This window comes from Giraffa tippelskirchi, chromosome 7 (assembly GCF_054371585.1).
Source record: "Giraffa tippelskirchi isolate mGirTip1 chromosome 7, T2T-mGirTip1v1.2.pri, whole genome shotgun sequence".
Classification (NCBI taxonomy): domain Eukaryota; kingdom Metazoa; phylum Chordata; class Mammalia; order Artiodactyla; family Giraffidae; genus Giraffa; species Giraffa tippelskirchi.
The window spans coordinates 39,415,328-39,435,387 of NC_137281.1; the positions used below are offsets into that span (position 1 = coordinate 39,415,328).

Below are 20,060 nucleotides of genomic sequence, written 5' to 3' on the forward strand. Positions count from 1 at the left end.
TGGAATATTATCAATACCTAATTCATTCAAAAAGGCAATGAGATACACATAGTGTCTAACAACTTAAAACTCCAAAGTGAGAGTAAACACATCACATGCAAATTAAAAGATTAGACAGACTGTGCTTTTACAAAAACTTCAAAGGAAGAAGATTTAATTCTTAACCAACTTACCCAATTTTTGTCTTCTCTTTTAACTTAGAACAAGTTTTTGTTTTTTTGCTCTCTTTGTCCTTTGGCTTGCATTTCATCCTTCTTCCTTTCTTTTCCTCTTTTCCTTCAACTGAAGCACTAGGAAAGTTTTCCGGGCTCATTACTCGTGGAATATTGCGTTCCCCTCGCTCCTTTGCTTTTGCTATGGCCTCTGATATTATACGATTAGCCTTTTCTTGCTTGCTTTCTGATTCCACCTTTTTTCTCTGCTTCTTCTCAGACATGATCCTCACCTGGGTATTCTGCAACTTAGTGTATGTCCCAGAACCATCACTCTTCTTGGAAGATGGAGGCTAGAGAAATCAAAATAATTTTTACACAATATATAAAAGTAGATTTAAACAGTTAACACACACAACCAAAACTTTAGAATTAAGCTTAAAGAAGTAAAATACATTAGCAAATATATGTGTTACAGTTTAAAATTAAAACATCTTGCTGATTTAGATATTAGTCTAGGTATAAAATAAAGAGCGGAACTATCACTTTTAAAAATGAAGATAAAAGAAGGGTAATATAGATTCACTGATATTTTCACAGCATTCTTAATTAGCTGATTCAAATTCTGTCCTATAAATACAGCTAATCCAAATTTAGTCATATAAATATTCTAGGCATTTGGAATAAGTATCTTCTTTCCTCTTCATTCCAGAACTCTGAAAATTTTAATATATTTAAAATATCAATTTTCATTTAGAATGACTACTTCCCATAGTTTATTATGATTTTTAGAAAAACAAAGCTTCTCTGCTTTACAAGAAACTGGAACTAGAACCTGAAACCATTTAAATCATTTTAATGTGCAGTCTATGCGGCCATGTAGCTAGTTAGTAAACGGACAAAACCATACTAAAAATTAGACAAAGTTTTAGTTCTTCTGTGAAAGAGTTAAATGAGGATTTTTTTCTCTTTCTATATCATAATATTTTGCTCAAGCAATTCTGGAAAAAAACAAATTTATAGTTTTACGTTAAAATTATTAATATTTTAGCAATATCACAGGAAGCAAATCAACAGCATTTTAAAAGAATATCCTCTTCAAACACGCATTCATCCACATATTCTTAGATCACAGTTTTGTTACATTCTTACCCGTAAACATGCCTCTGACTACAGCAAGGGAAAAAACCACCAGGAATTTCCAAACACATTTTCATGCTGATTCCAGTGTGCTTCACTGGATATCTTTTCTATACCTGCCTCATCAAAGGTTTCATAGCAGTGCTACAGCACTGAGAAAGGAAGGAGGGTTTAGAATCGCTCACTAAAATGCCACCTTAAGGCCTACAGGCTGTAACAAATAACCAAGACGCGAGAAAACAGCAACAAGCTCAAGATGGCGATGCAGTACGACTCCCGCAGCAGCAGCCAGTAATAAGGAAGGTTATTCAATCCCATTAGCCTTTTAGCCCAAAGAACCCCTCCTCCTCCCACTCATTCAGGCTTTCACTTACCCTTCCTCTTGGCCTCTTCACTGAAGACATTTTTGGCGTCAGACAAAGGCTTGCCCTCTGCTTTTTCACCACCCCAGGCAGTGCTCAAGAAAAAAGCATTGAAAGAAGATTCCTAAATGGCCTATTTAGCAAGCTGCAACCAAGAGATGCACAACCCTCCACAAATACACATTGTGATTTATCAACACATTTCTGCCTTGGCAAGTTTATATCCACTGTTCATCCTAATTAGATATGAAAACCCCTCCTAAAAAGCTGAGTTTCCTCAATAGCTGTAAGCAGATAGCCAGATTCCAACAAAGCACAGAAAGAAATGAATGCACAAAGCATCAAAATGCATCAGCATGAATATTAGAGATGTCGTTAAAAATACTGACTCCTTCTGCGGAAGTAGGCCAGCAGATGGTGCTACCAGTTATTATTCCATTAGACTCTGCAATTTAACCCCCAATGGACTGTTCTTCCCTCCATGTAACATATTTAACTCTCACTCTACCATTTCCTGTAGTCAAGTTTTTAAAAAATATACGTAAAAACTTGATTTCAAAAAATTATTTGAAAACGAAAACAGTAGTGAAGTGGCTTTATGTAGCTATCATCATTAAAAAAACAAAGTCCAATGCAATTTTTACCAGAGAAAAATACTTTTCTCTGTGATACTCTAAAATATTTAAAGTATTAAACATAGCTAAAGAGGACTGAAGGGTTAAAGAGGAGGTCATGCAAATGAACACATAACAAGTGACTTCTCTTTAAGAATTAGATAAGGTCTCTCATTATTCTCCTAATAAAAAGCTAACAATGTTATTTTTAAAACAGAGAACTGAAGCTATTTTCATTTAAATTCTAAAAAGAAGCTTAAGATTTTGAAATGAACACATAAGATCTGTCTATAAAGAACAACTAATCCTACTTAAAATTTTCTCTTACTTAAACCTGAATTCATTCATTAATCTATTTTCCTAACCTCAAAAAACTCCTAAAACATTCCTGATCTTTACTCTCCACATTCTATTTCAACTAAACTGTTGAGTTTTTCAGATACAAATTTGAGTTTTAGTCCCTTGCTAAAAATAAGTAGCAAGTCCTCCTGAATCTGATAATACCATTTTTCTTCTATAAAATACTGAGACTATTTTAATAGTCTGAAATACCTAAAACAAAATTTTCACTGCTTCAAAATTCACATTTACCTCTTTCATTAATGCCATTTTTTTCACCTGGTCTTGGCAGGTCATCTGACATCTGCATCAAATAACCTGTTTTTAGTTTCCTTTTCCTTTAAGGCATCAAAGCTCCCGAGATGGAGCTACGTTATACAAACAGTATCCTAGAAAGACCAAAGTAAAGAGCAGCAGAGGATATTTAAGGCATAGGATCATTAATGGCAAGAAAAGGATCTTAGTAACCTGAGAGGTCATCTATGTAAAAATCATAATAACTAATAATAATGGCTAACACCAAATGCTTACTAGGTGACAGGCACTATTCTAAGCATTTTACAAATAATAATTAATTCAATCCTGAATAATAGGGTAAGAATGATAACGGAGAGGAGGAGCAAATGGGAGAGTTTCTTACAGTGGTATTCCAAAATGAGAGACTAGACTTACGGGCACAAACAATTTTTAAAAATAATGATAATCATAAGAGCTAACACATTTCTTCCTTACTATGTTCTAGGCACTATGCCTAATATGACATACACATGAACAATGTGGATTTAAACTGCCTGGGTCCACTTGTATACAGATTTTTTTCCAATAAATACTACAGTGCTACATAATCCACCATTGGTTTCATCCAAGGATGTGGAACCACAGATATGGAGGAATCATGAAGTGCAAGTATGGAGGAATCATATAAAGGGAAAACTGACTATAAATTATAATTGGATCTTTCAATGAGTCTCTAACCCTACATTGTTCAAGGATCTACAGTACAGTAACTCAGTTAATCTTAAAAACAACCCTATGAAGAAAACCAAAATTCAAAGAGATACATGCACCCCAATGTTCACTGCAACACTATTTACAATAGCCAGGATGCAGAAGAAACCTAAATGTACATCAACAAAGAAATGGATAAAGAAGATGTGCTACATATATACAATGGAATATCAGCTATAAAAAAGAACAAAATAATGCCATCTACAGCAACATGGATGCAACAAGAGACTGTGATACTCAGTGAAGAAAGCTGAACACAGAAAGATAAATATCATATGATATTGCTTATATGTGAATCTTAAAAAAAGGTACAAATGAACTTATTTACAAAACAGAAGTGGAGTATATGTAGAAAACAAATGTATGGTTACCAGGGGATAGGAGGGGGGAATAAATGGGAGACTGAAATTGACATATACACACTACCACTGGGGCTGCTTAAGTCGTGTCCGACTTTTTGCAACTGCATGGACTGTAGTCTACCAGGCCCAGGCAAGAATACTGGAGTGGGTTGCCATTTTCTTTTCCAGGGGATCTTCCTGACCCAGGGATCAAACCTGCATCTCCTGCTTTGTAGGCGGATTCTTTACTACTGAGCCACCTGGGAAGCCTCATATACACACTACTACATATGAAATAGGTAAAGTAATAAAAACCTGCTGTATAGTACAAGGAACTCAACTCAATTCTCTGTAATGACATACATAGGAAAAGAATCTTTAAAAAAAAAGTAGATATATATATATTAATATATGTATATTCTTTGCTGTACACCTGAAACTAATGCAACATTGTAAACCAACTATACTCCAATAAAAATTAAAAAAACAGAAACAACTCGGTGAGATATGTACTACTATATCCTCATTTTATAGCTAAGGATACTAAGGCATAGGGGCTTCCTAGGTGGCACTAGTGGTAAAGAACTTGCCTGCCAATTCAGGAGACGTAAGAGACACAAGTTGGATTCCTGGATTGGGAAGATCCCCCGGAGGAGGGCATGACAACCAACTCCAGTATTCTTGCCTGGAGAATCTCATGGACAGAGGAGCCTGATAGGCTACCGTCCATAGGGTCGCAGAGAATCGGACATGACTAAGTGACCAAGCAAGCATGCACTAAGGCATAGAGAAATAACTTGCCTGAGACCACACGGCTACTGAAAGATGGACCAGGGATGAGAAGGCAGAAAGCCTTATAATGGAAACCATGCTCTTAACCACTGTAAACACAAGTAACTTTTGTATTTGTATTGTAAGTTACATGGATTGGTTCAAATACCTATATAGTACAGAGATTGTTTCAAATACCCTAAGTTATAGAGATTAATTTGAATACAAAAGAAAGTAAATGACTTTCTCAAAATTGCAGAGATACTAGTAATCAAGAAAGAAACAAGTTCAGTTTTTTCCAGTCCTCTTTCTAAGATGTAGAGATCAACTATACATGGGTGGGTATGGCTGACAAGTGGGAAGAGTCAATCCTTGTTTTCTAGACAAAGTACTGGTACAGAAGAAGATAAAAGAAACAGGAAATCTAGTTGATAAAGGGTGTGTATGTGTGCATGATTTAATTCTTTTCACACTGAGCTTGAAATGGAAAGTTTGAGTAATTGGAAATTTGGGACTGGATCCTCAGAAAGAAGTAACAGTTGGAATATAAGATATAGATTCTCTTGACGTTTTCTTTCAATATTTTAACTCGCTGACACTATTCACAGAACCTAGGGTGATTTCCAAAATATCTCACTTCTCGTACAAAGCTTCTCAATAGATTCTATTACTTGATTCAAAATCCCATTAAATGATGAATCTTAACAGTAGACAATCAAATATTTATAATCAAACAATTCTTCTACTATTCAGTTCAGTTCAGTTGCTCAGTCGTGTCCGACTCTTTCCGACCCCATGAATCGCAGCACTCCAGGCCTCCCTGTCCATCACCAACTCCAGGAGTTTACCCAAACTCATGTCCATTGAGTCCGTGATGCCATCCAGCCATCTCTTCCTCTGTCGTCCCCTTCTCCTTCTGCCCTCAATCTTTCCCAACATCAAGGTCTTTTCAAATAAGTCAGCTCTTCGCATCAGGCGGCCAAAGTATTGGAGTTTCAGCTTCAACATCAGTCCTTCCAATGAACACCCAGGACTGATCTTCTTTAGGATGGACTGGTTGGATCTCCTTGCAGTCCAAGGGACTCTCAAGAGTCTTCTCCAACACCACAGTTCAAAAGCATCAATTCTTTGGCGCTCAGCTTTCTTTATAGTCCAACTCTCACATCCATACATGACTACTGGAAAAACCACAGCCTTGACTTAGATGGACCTTTGTTGACAAAGTAATGTCTCTGCTTTTTAATATGCTGTCTAGGTTGGTAGTAACTTTCCATCCAAGGAGTAACCGCCTTTTAATTTCATGGCTGCAATCATCATCTGCAATGATTTTGGAGCCCAGAAAAATAGTCAGCCACTGTTTCCCCATCTATCTGCCATGAACTGATGGGACCGGATGCCATGATCTTAGTTTTCTGAATGTTGAGCTTTAAGCCAACTTTTTCACTTTCCTCTTTCACTTTCATCAGGAGGCTCTTTAGTTCTTCTTCACTTTCTGCCATAAGGATGGTGTCATCTGCATATCTGAGGTTATTGATATTTCTCCGGCAATCTTAATTTCAGCTTGTACTTCTTCCAGCCCAGCGTTTCTCATGATGTACTCTGCATATAAGTTAAATAAGCAGGGTGACAATATACAGCCTTGATGTACTCCTTTCCTGATTTGCAACCAGTTTGTTGTTCCATGTCCAGTTCTAACTGTTGCTTCCTGGCCTGCATACAGGTTCCTCAAGAGGCAGGTCAGGTGGTCTGGTATTTCCATCTCTTTCAGAATTTTCCATAGTTTATTGTGATCCACACAGTCAAAGGCTTTGGCGTAGTCAATAAAGCAGAAATAGATGTTTTTCTGGAACTCTCTTGCTTTTTCGATGATCCAGCGGGTGTTGGCAATTTGATCTCTGGTTCCTCTGCCTTTTCTAAAACCAGTTTGAACATCTGGAAGTTCATGTATTGCTGAAGCCTGGCTTGGAGAATTTTGAGCATTACTTTACTAGCGATATAATATTATAAAACTATATGCTCATGGAACATCAACACTGAAGTGTTAAGTAACTAACGATTTTTAATGTAGGCAATTTCCCAATTTACACAAATATAGAGAAGGGTAGTTAATAGTAACTTTTCTCAATGTTACAATTTTTCTTTTTCACCCACATAAGCAGTCAACAAATTCTGTCCAATCTGCTTAATTGTGTTTTGTTTTCTTTCTCTCAGTCCCATTAGCTCCTGCTGTATTAATTTCCCACTCATTATGGTTATAGTTATATAGGAAAATATTATCTGTAGAATATTTATTATTAATAATATTTATTAATACTTATTGTTTGTGTCAGTTGCTCAGTTGTGTCCCACTCTTTGCGACCCCATGGACTGTAGCCCGCCAGGCTCTTCTGTCCATGGGATTCTCCACGAAAGAATACTGGAGTGGATAGCCATTCTCTTTTTCAGGTAATTTTCTCAACACAGGGATTGAACTCAGGTCTCCTGCATTGCAGGCAGATTCTTTACCATCTGAGTCACCAGGAAGCCCAAAATATTTATTATCAAATAGGAAATATATCAAGTCTTTGGGGGTGATGGAACATTAGGTTTGCAGTGTACTCTCCAATTCTTTACAAAGTAATAGAAATTTTTGTATTTCATTTGTGATTTCTCTGTAGGTTTGTCATAGTTTCAAAACACAACTTAAAAAAAATAAAGGCAAAGGCCTTCCTCCCCAAGGATTGGGTATGCTAAATGAAAAAAAAAAAAATACATAAAAGACACATATATTAATAATATATCCAAATATTTATAAGAAAAACAAGTCATAGCAAATCATAAAGATTTGATATATGTGACATATCAATTAGTTTGATAGCAATTGGAAGAATATATGGAAGACCCTGGATGTCATATTTCAATGTTGGAGAAACTCAAGGATTTCTTATATAAGTGTTTTTCAAACCACAGTTCAATTCAGTTCAGTTCAGTCGTGTCCAACTTTGCAACCCCATGAATTGCAGCACGCCAGGCCTCCCTGTCCATCACCAATTCCATGAGTTTACCCAAACTCATGTCCATTGAGTCGGTGATACCATCCAACCATCTCATCCTCTGTCATCCCCTTCTCCTCCTGCCCTCAATCTTTCCCAACATCAGGGTCTTTTCAAATGAGTCAGCTCTTCGCATGAGGTGGCCAAAGTATTGGAGTTTCAGCTTCAACATCAGTCCTTCCAATGAACACCCAGGACTGATCTCCTTTAGGATGGACTCATTGGATCTGCTTGCAGGCCAACGGAATCTCAAGAGTCTTCTCCAACACCACAGTTCAAAAGCATCAATTCTTCTGTGCTCAGAAGAAGTGCATAGACCATGCCCTAATAACAAGTCATGATATAAATTTAGTGGGTTCAGACTAGTACTAAAAAATTGAAGAACAGAATGAAACAGAGTGGTACCCAGCCTTTATGAATGCTACCTCTTAAAAATTAGAAAGTTTTAATACCACAGATACTCCTCTTTGCTTTCATGGAAGAACCAAAGAGATTTGGGTAAGGAGTTAGAGATGTTAAAATCTGAGTGGGTACTCAATTCTTTTTCCACGTACCCTCCCATTCTCAATTCATCCATTTCAAATATTTTAGTTGCATACAAACAATTTAAAAACTTGAATCACCAGTGTATAGACATGAATGGAAATAAAAAATCTTCAAAAAGGAGGGGAGGATGGTCACATGGCTACCATACATCTACTATTGAGCACAGGTTCCTTTCTTAGGGAAAAATATAAAAAAATTAAAAGTTCTATTTCACACATTTTTACAACAATACAAAGGAATACAGTATCTCAAATAACAAAACAGATATAATTCTTTGGTAATAATAAAACACAAAACAAGGAATTTTCAACAACACCATTTCAAACTGTATTATAGCTAAAAATCTTCCAACTTTTCTCAGGAGAGAGGACTCTCAGGTTTCAGACTTAGGAGACGAAGTGAATGGAGCTTCCAATGGAAGAGAATATACAACAGAACAGAGATGGAGAAACTTGAGCAAGACTGAGTTTTACTGCCAAGAGAGACAACACAGGGTAAAAGAAGAGAACCAGGAGTGAAATCCAAAACAGCAAGTTTTGAATAGCCGGAGATGAAGAGGAGTCAAAAGAAGAAAAACAAAAAGGAAACTACAAAAATGGTAAGGTGAGTATCATGAGTGTTGAAATCAAGTCAAAAGGGAAAAGTTAAAAGCTCTGCCATCAAAAGGAAAGCAAAGGGTCTTCTCTGGTGGTCCAGTGGTTAAGACTCTGAGCTTCTACTGCAAGGGGTGTAGGTTCGATCCCTGGTTGGGGAACTAAGATCCTTTATATGTCTCAGCACAGTCAAATAAAAAATTTTTTAAATAAATAAATGTAAAGTAAATATGAGAGCAATTTGATGTTATAAACCTAACTTAGAAGGCATTTTAATTCTGTTAAACTGTTTATAGCAAGCCAGGGTACTAGTTTTTAATATTTTTATTTTAGGATGACTTATATAATTATTTCCTTAAGTATTCCTATTAAACCAAACTCTAAAAACAATAAACTTATAGTTAATTTTAATAATATGCATCAAACATTAGTGGTAACGTCTGCATTCATTACATATTTCCACAAGGTACCAATGAAGACTTGCTTTTAAAGAGGAAAAAAAAAAGCAGGAAAAACTGATCCAAATTATTATGTCAAAGTCTTCTGAATTTTACCCATAGATTTGTTTTCAGAGTTTTTGATAGATGTGAGGCAATTATTTTATTTTGTTTTCTTCACATCTGTGAACTCCCATGTTCACAAATTAAAAGGCTTATTCTTGTGACCTGTGCTAGTATACAGGTTTCCACTTTTAGCTAATGATGACATTCTCTTTTTTTATTGTCATTAAGTCCTGAATTTTACATTGATAAGGTAATGTTATTGTATTTCATTTATTTTAATCATCCACATAGTAGTTCAGACAAATAGTAGATATTCATGAAAGTTATTTTTTAAAATAAGAATTTATTATTATGTGACAAGAAATACAGAGAGAGAAAACACATTAGAGCATACCATGCAAACGTATTCAGCAAAATCCAGAATGTGGGAAACTCTAAAGACAGATGGCTCAGCTTCTTCGCAAAGAAATTATAAGAAACAAAGTGTAACCACAGATCAAGAGAGTCTTAAGACTAAATGTAATGCCAAAATAAAAAAAAAATAGAAAAAAGAAAAGAGACACTCAAAATTCATATCAACTGAATGCAATGTGTGGCCCTTGTCTTGACACAGACTTGAGAAAGTGTGTAAGACTATATTTGTTAATATTAGGGAAGTTTACCTTTGAATGGATATTTGATTATGAAGGAATAATAGTTATTAAGTGTGAAACTAATTTTGAAGTTGTGTTTTAAAGCAAAAACCTTTGTCTTCTAGGTATATAAACTGAAATATTTACAGATGACACGATATCATTGAGGTGTGTTTCAAGATAGTTGCTGGAGGGGGTGGGTATGATAGTCACAGGGTCATCTAGACGAAAAACTGCCTATAAACTGATGGCTGCTGTAGCTGAGTGACAGATACTCTGGTTTTGTGTACACATGAAATGTTATATATAATAAAGAAATTTAAACAGTTATATTCTGGGAATAACAAGTAGTTTGGCATGACATGAAAACGATGCATGTGGAAGAATGATAAGCAATTAAGACAAAAAGGTAATGGGTTAATTATCAAGTATTGTAAGTTATGCTAAAATATCTGGACTTTATGCTAAACTGAAATAGGGAATCAGTAATTGATTACATACAGAGAAGTAATAGGACCAGATTTTTACATTTAGGGTTGCTAAGTGGTTTCAATAAAAATAACTAAATATTTCATGAAAACTTTTTTGTTTACAAAAAGGTTATACATGATATAAAAACAAATAATATTTAACCTATTTTATATTAGCTTGTGTTGCTTTTTCAATGCCATATTGTTCAAAACTTCATCTTTTGTTCCCCAACAAAATTATATCTTAAACACATTAAACCACAAAATTTCACGAAGTTCCTTACTGACATTACATATACTGAATTCATCAGTCCATAAATTACTAATGACACTAAAAGTTGTCCTCAGCATAATGTTGTGATTAAAGCAAAGCGGTTTGGACTCAGCCAACCCTGGGTCTCAGTTTCATTATCTGTAAAATGGAGATAATAATAGCGTGTATCTTCTAGGGCTACTGTGAGGCCTAACAGATAATGCTAGTAAAGTGCTTAGTGTGGCGTCTGGCACACAAATGCTCAGAAATGTCAGATACTATTGTTGCTGCTGTCATGTGACACTGTGCCCCCCTCACTCCATCACCGCATCAGGGTTTACTGTGATGACAGGATATCTTATAACTGGTACTGTTAACTTTGATCGCTTGGTTAAAGTAATGTCTTCCATGACTCTCATAAATTTCTCCTTTTATAATTATTAAGTATCTTATCAGACTATGCAAATATCTTGCTTCTCATAAATATTTGCCTAGTTATTTTAGCTTACACTGATGACTCCTGCCTATAACAATTATTATTACTGTGGTTATTTTCCTAATGGAAAATATTTATTTCCATCATTCCTTCCACATTTTCAACTGGAATTCTACTACAAACAAAAGTTGCCTCTTCTCTTTATGTATTCATTCAGTCATTTACTTATTCAGTTATTTATACTTGTACAGCCTCATGGACTCATACAGACTTATTTTATTCTATGGGTTATAATCTGATAACATGATTATTTGTCATTCAAATTTTTCCAGCTTTGAAAATTTAGAGCTCCTTCAAGTTGGTTCCTAAGCTCTGTTTACCAGCACCATATTTTGAACACTTTACTTTCTGGCACTGTAAGATATTCCAGGTTACTGGTAAGAATAGTTTAATGGAGTGGTTGAGGTGGAAGCCATATTACAGTAGATTAAGAAGTAAATGGGAGGAAAGTGACAGTGTTAAATACTTTTCTTAAATAAATGAAGGGAAAATGGTAGGCTACAGTGGAATTGCAAACTTGGAGATGTTTACTGTATGAGAGAGAGAAAAAGAAATTAGAGAATTAGTTTTATCACAAGTACGAGATTTAAAGCCCTTTCCATAAAACAATTAAAAATTATCATACCACCAATAAAAAATTAAAATATCAGGGCTTCCCTGGTGGCTCAGTGGTAAAGAATCTGCCTGCCAGTGCAGGAGTCACGGTTTTGATCCTTGTTCCGGGAAGATCCCACATGCCCTGAAGGAACTAAGCTTACTGAGCCCATGTGCCACAACTACTGAAGCCTGTGCGCCACAACAAGAGAAGCACCACAATGAGAAGCCCATGCACGGCAACTAGACAGTAAACCCCTGCTTGCCTCAACTAGAGAAAGCCCATGCAGCAACAAAGACCCAGCACAGCCAAAAATAAAAATAAAGAAAATTATAAAAAAGAAGAAAATGAAACTCTATCAAAAAAATTAAAATATTATATATAAATATCACTTTGGTAAATAATACAAACTTCCCACAGCATCTTTTCTAAAATGCTTCTTGTTCAGTCACTCAGTAGTGTCTGACTCTTTGCGACCCCATGGACTGCAGCATGCCAGGCTTGCCTGTCCTTTACCACCTCCCGGAGCTTGCTCAAACTCATGTCCATTGAGTCTGAGACGCCAGACAACCATCTCATCCTCTGTCATCCCTTTCTCCTCCTGCTTTCCATCTTTCCCAGCATCAGAGTCTTTTCTAATGAGTCAGGTCTTCGCATCAGGTGGCCAAAGTATTGCAGCTTCAGCATCAGTCTTTCCAATGAATGTTCAGGACTGATTTCCTCTCGGACTGAACGGTTTATTTCCTTGCAGTTCTAGGGACTCTCAAGAGTCTTCTCCAACACCACAGTTCAAAAGCATCAGTTCTTTATGGTCCAACTCTCAAATCCATACATGACTAGTAGAAAAACTATAGCTTTGACTAGACAGACTTTGTTGGCAAAGTAATGTTTCTGCTTTTTAATATGCTGTCTAGGTTGGTCATAGCTTTTCTTCCAAGGAGCAACTGTCTTTTAATTTTATGGCTGCAGTCACCATCTGCAGTGATTTTGGAGCCCAAGAAAATAAAGTCTGTCACTGTTTCCATTGTTTCCCCATCCATTTACCATAAGATTTCTTGAATATGTTAATTCAAAAATAATTTTCCTTCCCAAAAGTTTTCACTATTTATTTTTTAATTTGACTTCACAATGTTCCTATTAATCAAATTATTAAAAATTAATCAAATATTAATTATTCCTAACGGCAGATGAAAGAGTTCAGGCACAGACAGGACAAATATCTATCACACTGAAATAATAGCAAAGTTCAACTCTTCTGCTAAGTATTGTCATAGATGACTACTGATCCAAAGTCCATAAAGCATTACATTTATGACAACGAATGAGGAATCAGTAGCCTTTCCAAAGCAGTAAATCCATTTGCTATTTTCTATTTCTTCCAGATAAAAAGAGAGACTGAAGTGTGGTAGTGGCAGTCTGACAAAACCCATGGGTGAAATACACTCTTACAGCCTTGAGAAAACCTGATATAGTAGAAGGGCAATAGCATAAGCAAATTAACCACCACACAGTTGCATAATTTGGTGGACAACACTAATCATCATATTCTAAATCCTTTGGACAATGTTTTCAAAGGTATTAATAAAATAAATATAAAGAAAAAAAAACAACCCTCAAATCTTTAAAGAGGAGATTAAGAACTGGTTATGTTCAAAGACACTGGTTTTTTTTGTATACAATGCATTATGAAAAAGCAATTTTACTTTCAGAATTCTGAGATATTTAAAAAACTACTTGAACACTCAAGTAATTACTAACATAAATGAAAATGATGGTAAGGGGAGGATAATTTAAATACATTTGCAATAAGGAAAAAATTTTAAATAAGGTATTTGCACTTGATTTACAGCTTTAGGCAAGAGAAAATCAAATATTGAAGAGTAGCTATATATAAAAAGTCAAAAGCATTTTAGAAATCACAAAATATACTTAATTTCATCATATTAAAATTTCATCTTGCAGAATGCAAAGGAAGTCATGAGAGAATCTGCATCTCTGGATGTAACTCTAACCACAAGAGAAGTTATCTGTGGAAGCAGAAGTGATGGGAATTACATGAAAAAATTAAACATGACCTTTTGGCATCCACGACACGCTTAGGCATACTAGCTGTGTGTCATAAATGTAGGCCTTTTGATGTTAAAGAAAGAAAAGTATCATCATATGGCCTGAAACTTACAAAAGCACAAGACAGATCAATAAAGTCAGGAAATATAGTTCAGGACTCAAAAATCAAATTCCAGCAATTCAATAAGAAATGATTCTAACAACGACAAATGTAGTGTATCTAAAAATACTGGCTGCAAACTTACGAGATTTCAAAACGCAGAGTAGAAAAGACAGAATTAAGAAGAATATGAGAGGACTGACCTGTAGGAATAGTGCTGGGAAGTTCACAATGACTTAAGGTTTGATAAATGATAAAGGGCAATTAAAAGCGCTCCATTGACTGCTTTAAACAAGAGGGCTAGGGTCTTGAGGACATAGTGTGGGGGAGAGTGGCATGCTAGGAAAGGAAAATCAGGGAAGGAAGAGGGGACAGATGCAAGAGAACATAATTCTTCAAGTATTACTACACTCATGTCCATACTAAGTTTCAAAGCGAGTAACATTTAGATTCATGAAGGGTTTAACTCCAATGCTAGGTCTGAACCTGGCAGAAATCATGCTACATTTCTTTTAAGAATAGGAAGAAGCGAACCTATGTATGTCAGCTGAGATCTTCCAAAATCTGCCTGACAGAATCTACTTCCTCAGCTTGCACATAGCCCCTCCAAATGAATGAATATTTTCAGCTTAAATCTGTGATCCGGTCAATCTTCTGGGTTCCTCTAGCATTTCAATTCAGCTTAAGATCTCTTCAGCAAACCTACCATTAGTTCTTAATTAGCCTCCCTCTTAGATCATACTCAAAAATGGTGATGAAAAAAAATCTTAAAAGACCAAATCTATAAATGGGTATTCTTGTGAGCACGCGTGTACATGCATACACAAACACTCCTACCTACTTAAAAAAAAAAAAAGGCAGGGAGAGAAAAAGTATGTGCAACAGTTTATGTGAAAAATATCAGGAAATTTTAGCTCACTGTAAACTAAATGAATATACAGTATAATGAGCTTGCCAAAAAAGTAAATGCAATCTTAGACTGCACAAACAGGAAAGAAGTATAATGAACAAGGGAGGTGATAATTATAGTATAGTCTAGTCTCGCCAAAAGAAATGTATTCTGTTTGGGGTTTAAGAGGAACACAGACTAAATCACTCATTCAAGACATTATTATTTGAGTACATACTACCTACCAGACATGCTGTTTTAAATACTGGGAATAAAGCAGTAAGCAAGATAAAACCCCCGATCTGATGGAGTTAACATTTTAGAGAAGGAGATAAGCAAATAGGGGGGAAAAAAAATCAGGTAAGGGTAATGGCTATGCAAAGAATGAAAACAGGATGATGTGATTAAAAGTGATGGGGTGACTATTTTAAAATGGACTCGAGGAAAGTCTAACTGAGGAGACCACTTATACTGAAATCTGAATGAAAAGAAAGAACTAGCAATGCAAAGATCTGAGGAAAGATGAATCAAATTATTCTAAGCAGCTTTGAGAAATTAGCAACAAAGCACAAAAACCAACATTCTGATTTTTATATCTTAAAAATCCAAGTTTCCCTATTGGATAACATTTGCACCAACTATACTATCCTTTCCAGTCTGTATTTTTGGAGACCACTCCATGCAAGAGAACCTCAATTCCTCTTCAGATCTTACATGTTCAGGTCCTACAGTTTTAAGCTGGTTCCTTCTAATAATTAGCCATCACTATTCTCAATGGTCTGATTTTCAGTCAGTGTTTTTTTAACTATGAACTAAAAGCTCATTACAAGCCATCAGTTCTGTTGCTGCTGTTGCTGTTAAGTCGCTTCAGTCGTGTCCGACTCTGTGCGACCCCATAGACGGCAGCCCACCAGGCTCCACCGTCCCTGGGATTCTCCAGGCAAGAATACTGGAGTGGGTTGCCGTTTCCTTCTCCAGTGCATGAAAGGGAAAAGTTAAAGTGAAGTCGCTCAGTCGTATCCGACTCTTAGCGACCCCATGGACTGTAGCCTACCGGGCTCCTCCACCCATGGGATTTTCCAGGCAAGAGCACTGGAGTGGGATGCCATTGCCTTCTCCGAGCCATCAGTTCAGGGGATAGCTATTAACATTCCTTATAAATGTAGTGAACTAGTGTTTTCAGAAACACTGGTTACAGCTTAATACACACACGCCCCTACATATCCTACATATATACATTCAAAAATATTAAAAAACACACCTATGCTGGGTCCCAGTAAAAAATTTTGAAATACACAGTTCTAAGAGGTTAATGAACGCTTCAATTTTATTTCATAGGGGTTCAACACAGACCCTTTACTTAGGGTTGGAGGGCTTTGAGTCACCTGGTATTAGTCAACCTGGAGGATGGGATAGACCATATTGGGCAATTAGTTAATCAATCAAAGAGATAAACAGTTATAGCTATTTAATGGATATAATAAAAATAAAAACTCTGACACTGAAGCTCAGGTGAGCATCCCTGATAAACAATATCCCATGCATATTGCCACACATCAAAGGTGGGACCTAGCTCCAAAGAGAGCGCTTTGTGTTTGAAACCCTCTGAAGCTGCCTATGCATCCCTTCTCTTGACAAGTTTTAACCCATGACCACAGTCCATGTGGTCACAAAGAGTCAGACATGACTGAGCACACACATACACACACACAACCTATAATCTCCCCCCGTAATAAACTGTAACCATAAGTATAATAGTTCTTCAGCGAGTTCTGCTAGCCTATTATTTAAACTAAGGGTGGTTCTGGGAACCTCCAGAATGTGTAAATGGTGTCAGAAGTAAAGGCAGGGGCTTCCCTGGTGGCTCAGTGGTAAAGAATCCGCCTGCTAATGCAGGAGACACGGGTTTGATCCCTGATCTGGGAATATCCCACATGCTACAACAGAGCAACTAAGCCCATGAGCCGTAACTACAGAGCTCACATGCCCCAAAGACTGAAGTCCAAGCATCCTAGAGCCCATGCACGTCACCAAGCCACCACAATGAGGAAGCCCATGCACTACAACTACAGAGGAGCCCCTGCTCTCCACAACCAGAGAAAAGCAGTAATAACAGCACAGCAATAACAACCTGGCACAACCAAAAAGAAAAAAGAAATACAACTTTTTTTTTTTTTTAATTAGAAGAAAAAATGAAGGCAGTCTCGGGACTATGTTAGCTTTGCAGTTTATTTAACTCTTGAGTAATACTCTTGAATGAAAACAAAAGTTTGATGAGAAAAGGAAGAGATCTTGATCTGACAACTATCTTCAAATGTTAGCCTATTGCAAAGATTTTCAAGTTTTTGTAAGATGTATAAAACTAACAATGATTCCATTCTATTAAAGGTCTATCTATATGAAACCTGGACTGAGAAAACTGTTTCCTTAAATAGTCCTATGCAAAATCTTAAAAAAAATCTGTACATAGGAAAATATCAATATGCCAAGAAACTCAGTAAAGAATACAGTAGATTTAGCTGTTTTTACAATTACATATAAATCTGCAATTATCTCAAGATAAAAATGTTTAATTAAAGAAGAGAGCTCAGGCCTTCCTAAGAGCTCAGAGACAGTCTCCTTCTGGCCTGGAAGAAACGTGAGTTCTACAGCTGCAAGGAAATGAATTCTGCCAACAACCCCGTGAGCCTAGATGAGGGTGTGAGGCTTCAGTGAGATCACAGCCCCAGTGGACTCGCTGGATGCAGTCTTATGAGACCCCAAGCAGAGAAACAAGCTAAGCTGTGCCCGGACATCTGACCCAAGGAAACTATGAGATAACAAATGGATGCTGTTTTAAATTACTAAATATGTGGTTGATTTGGCACTACATTCACATACCCTACAAATGAACAATTTCACTTCTGGGTACACACTCCACATAAATACACAGAAAGTTCAATAACAGGCAAAACTAATCTATGAGTGTGTAAGTCAAAATAGTGATTACCTTTAGGATGAGGGCAAGCAAGACTAGTAGGAGGCCTGAGGAGATTTTTAGGATGGTAATAATGTTCGATTTATTGATCTGGATTGGTGAAGTAGATGATGTTCAGTCTCTGAAAATTTATCAGTCTATTTACTTATAATATGTGTACTTTGCTGTATGTTACACAACAACAAATTAAAAGGCTATAACTCTGAAAGTGCCTACTATTTTATCTTACTATCATTAATCTAAGTAAATAACAATTTATTACAATGAGATATTTAAGAAAAAACCATCTGTTCTAATGCATTGATGTCCTGACACTAAAAACAAATTATTTTTCTTTATTGTGTTAGCATAGTATTTAATGTTTTTATTCAAATAAACAGTAAAAAAAAAAAAAAAAAAAGGAAATATTATATATCTCCTCCAATACCAGGAGAAATCTATAAGATACTGGAAGACATTTGAGACTTTACTTCAACCAATGTAATTAGTGATGGGGGAAGGAAAGGAAATTTTTTAAAACCTGCAGTAATTTAGAGGAGGTACATCTAAGTTATCAGCCCTCACTGCCCATCTGTAAAGAGGTCTACATTCAAACGAAAAACGTTAAACTAGATTTAAGAAGGTATGTATTTGGGGAGTATCTTGTACAAAGTGATACAAGAAGGCTTGGGATACCATAAAATAAAAGAAGTAGAAAATATAGAGTGAGAAGCTAACAGAGCTTTAGCCAGATTCTTGGAGAATCTGGATCAGTGTGCAGGAGAAAAAAGAAGAACCAAGAAATTGGAGAAAGAATAATCAGCCGAAGACTTTGTAGTGAAACAGATCCATAGAATCCATATGGATTCCTGAATTCAGATCCCTGAATCCATAGAAACAGATCCCAGAAAAAGTGATGAGCAAGTGTCAAAAACTGAGTAGCTATGAGAAGTAATTGGTATAACCCTTACTATACATTTCAAGAAGTCTAGATGGTTTATTCTCACCAGAAGTACTGTCATCTATATTTTTGCCTTAATATATCACTAAAACAGTTTTCAAATATTTATAATCTCTCATTCTTCTCTTTCCTCAAAAGAAATCTAAGAGATTGCAGTAACTCACTTGTTTTCCTCAAATTATGTAAATCCCTTTCATTTATCCCAATTTTAGCCAACGTTTTCCCTGAAGGAAAAAGTAAATTTAGAAGGCACGTTAAAACAAAGGGGGAAAGTAATTAATTTTTAGAATGTCAGAGAGAATTCATAGCTACTTACAGACCACTGTTACTCAAAGGATATCCTGGCAATAAGAAAATATATAAAATTTGTATGTCAGGATAATTTAAATTGGTATGCTAGGATTATTTTTTAAAAAATTTAATGACAAAGCAATGAAGACTTGGATATATTTTTAATTCTAAAGTCATGACCAAAACTAAAGAGTTCAAACATTTCAGTGGGATATTTTAAGTAAAAATGATTTAAAAAATTCAGTAGTTTATTCTAACAGTTGGAAAAACTTGAATATGAATAAGATTTTAAATGAAATGTGAAATTACTATTGACTATCTTCGGTGACCAACCTAGACAGCATATTAAAAAGCAGAGACATTACTTTGCCAACAAAGGTCCATCTAGTCAAGGCTATGGTTTTTCCAGTGGTCATGTATGAATGTGAGAGTTGGACTATAAAGAAAGCTGAGCGCCAAAGAATTGATGCTTTTGAACTGTGGTGCTGGAGAAGACTCTTGAGAGTCCCTTGGCCTGCAAGGAGATCCAACCAGTCCATCCTAAAGGAAATCAGTCCTGGGTGTTCATTGGAAGGACTGATGTTGAAGCTGAAGCTGCAATACTTTGGTCACCTGATGCAAAGAACTGACTCACTGAAAAAGACCCTGATGCTGGGAAAGATTAAAGGCAGAAGGAGAAGGGGACGACAGAAGATGAGATGATTGGATGGCATCACCGACTGGATGGACATGAGTTTGAGTAAGCTCCAGGAGTTAGTGATGGACAGGGAAGCCTGGGATGCTGCAGTCCATGGGGTTGGGAAGAGCTGGACACGACTGAGCAACTGAACTGAATTGATCTTCCGTGTGATAATGGCTGTATTTAAAAACCTATCTCTCATTCTTTAGGAGATTTTAACATGAAGTATTGAGAGGTAAAGTCTTGTGAGGTCTGGAATTTACTTTCAAA

At 36.1% G+C, this 20,060-nt stretch overlaps 1 protein-coding gene across 15 annotated transcripts in view; it reads right to left on the reverse strand.

Moving 5' to 3' along the window:
• The window catches only part of CHD9 (chromodomain helicase DNA binding protein 9), a 156,716-nt gene that overhangs the window by 91,928 nt on the left and 44,728 nt on the right, over positions 1–20,060 (reverse strand). For 12 of the 15 annotated variants that reach the window (XM_081514422.1, XM_081514432.1, XM_081514431.1 and 9 more), the window contains one exon: positions 174–505. In XM_081514422.1, coding sequence (XP_081370548.1) covers positions 174–505 — 332 coding nt within the window. Of the gene's footprint in view, positions 1–173; positions 506–1,304; positions 2,057–20,060 lie in introns of those variants that run through there. The other 3 variants (XM_081514434.1, XM_081514433.1, XM_081514437.1) reach the window with 2 other exon arrangements.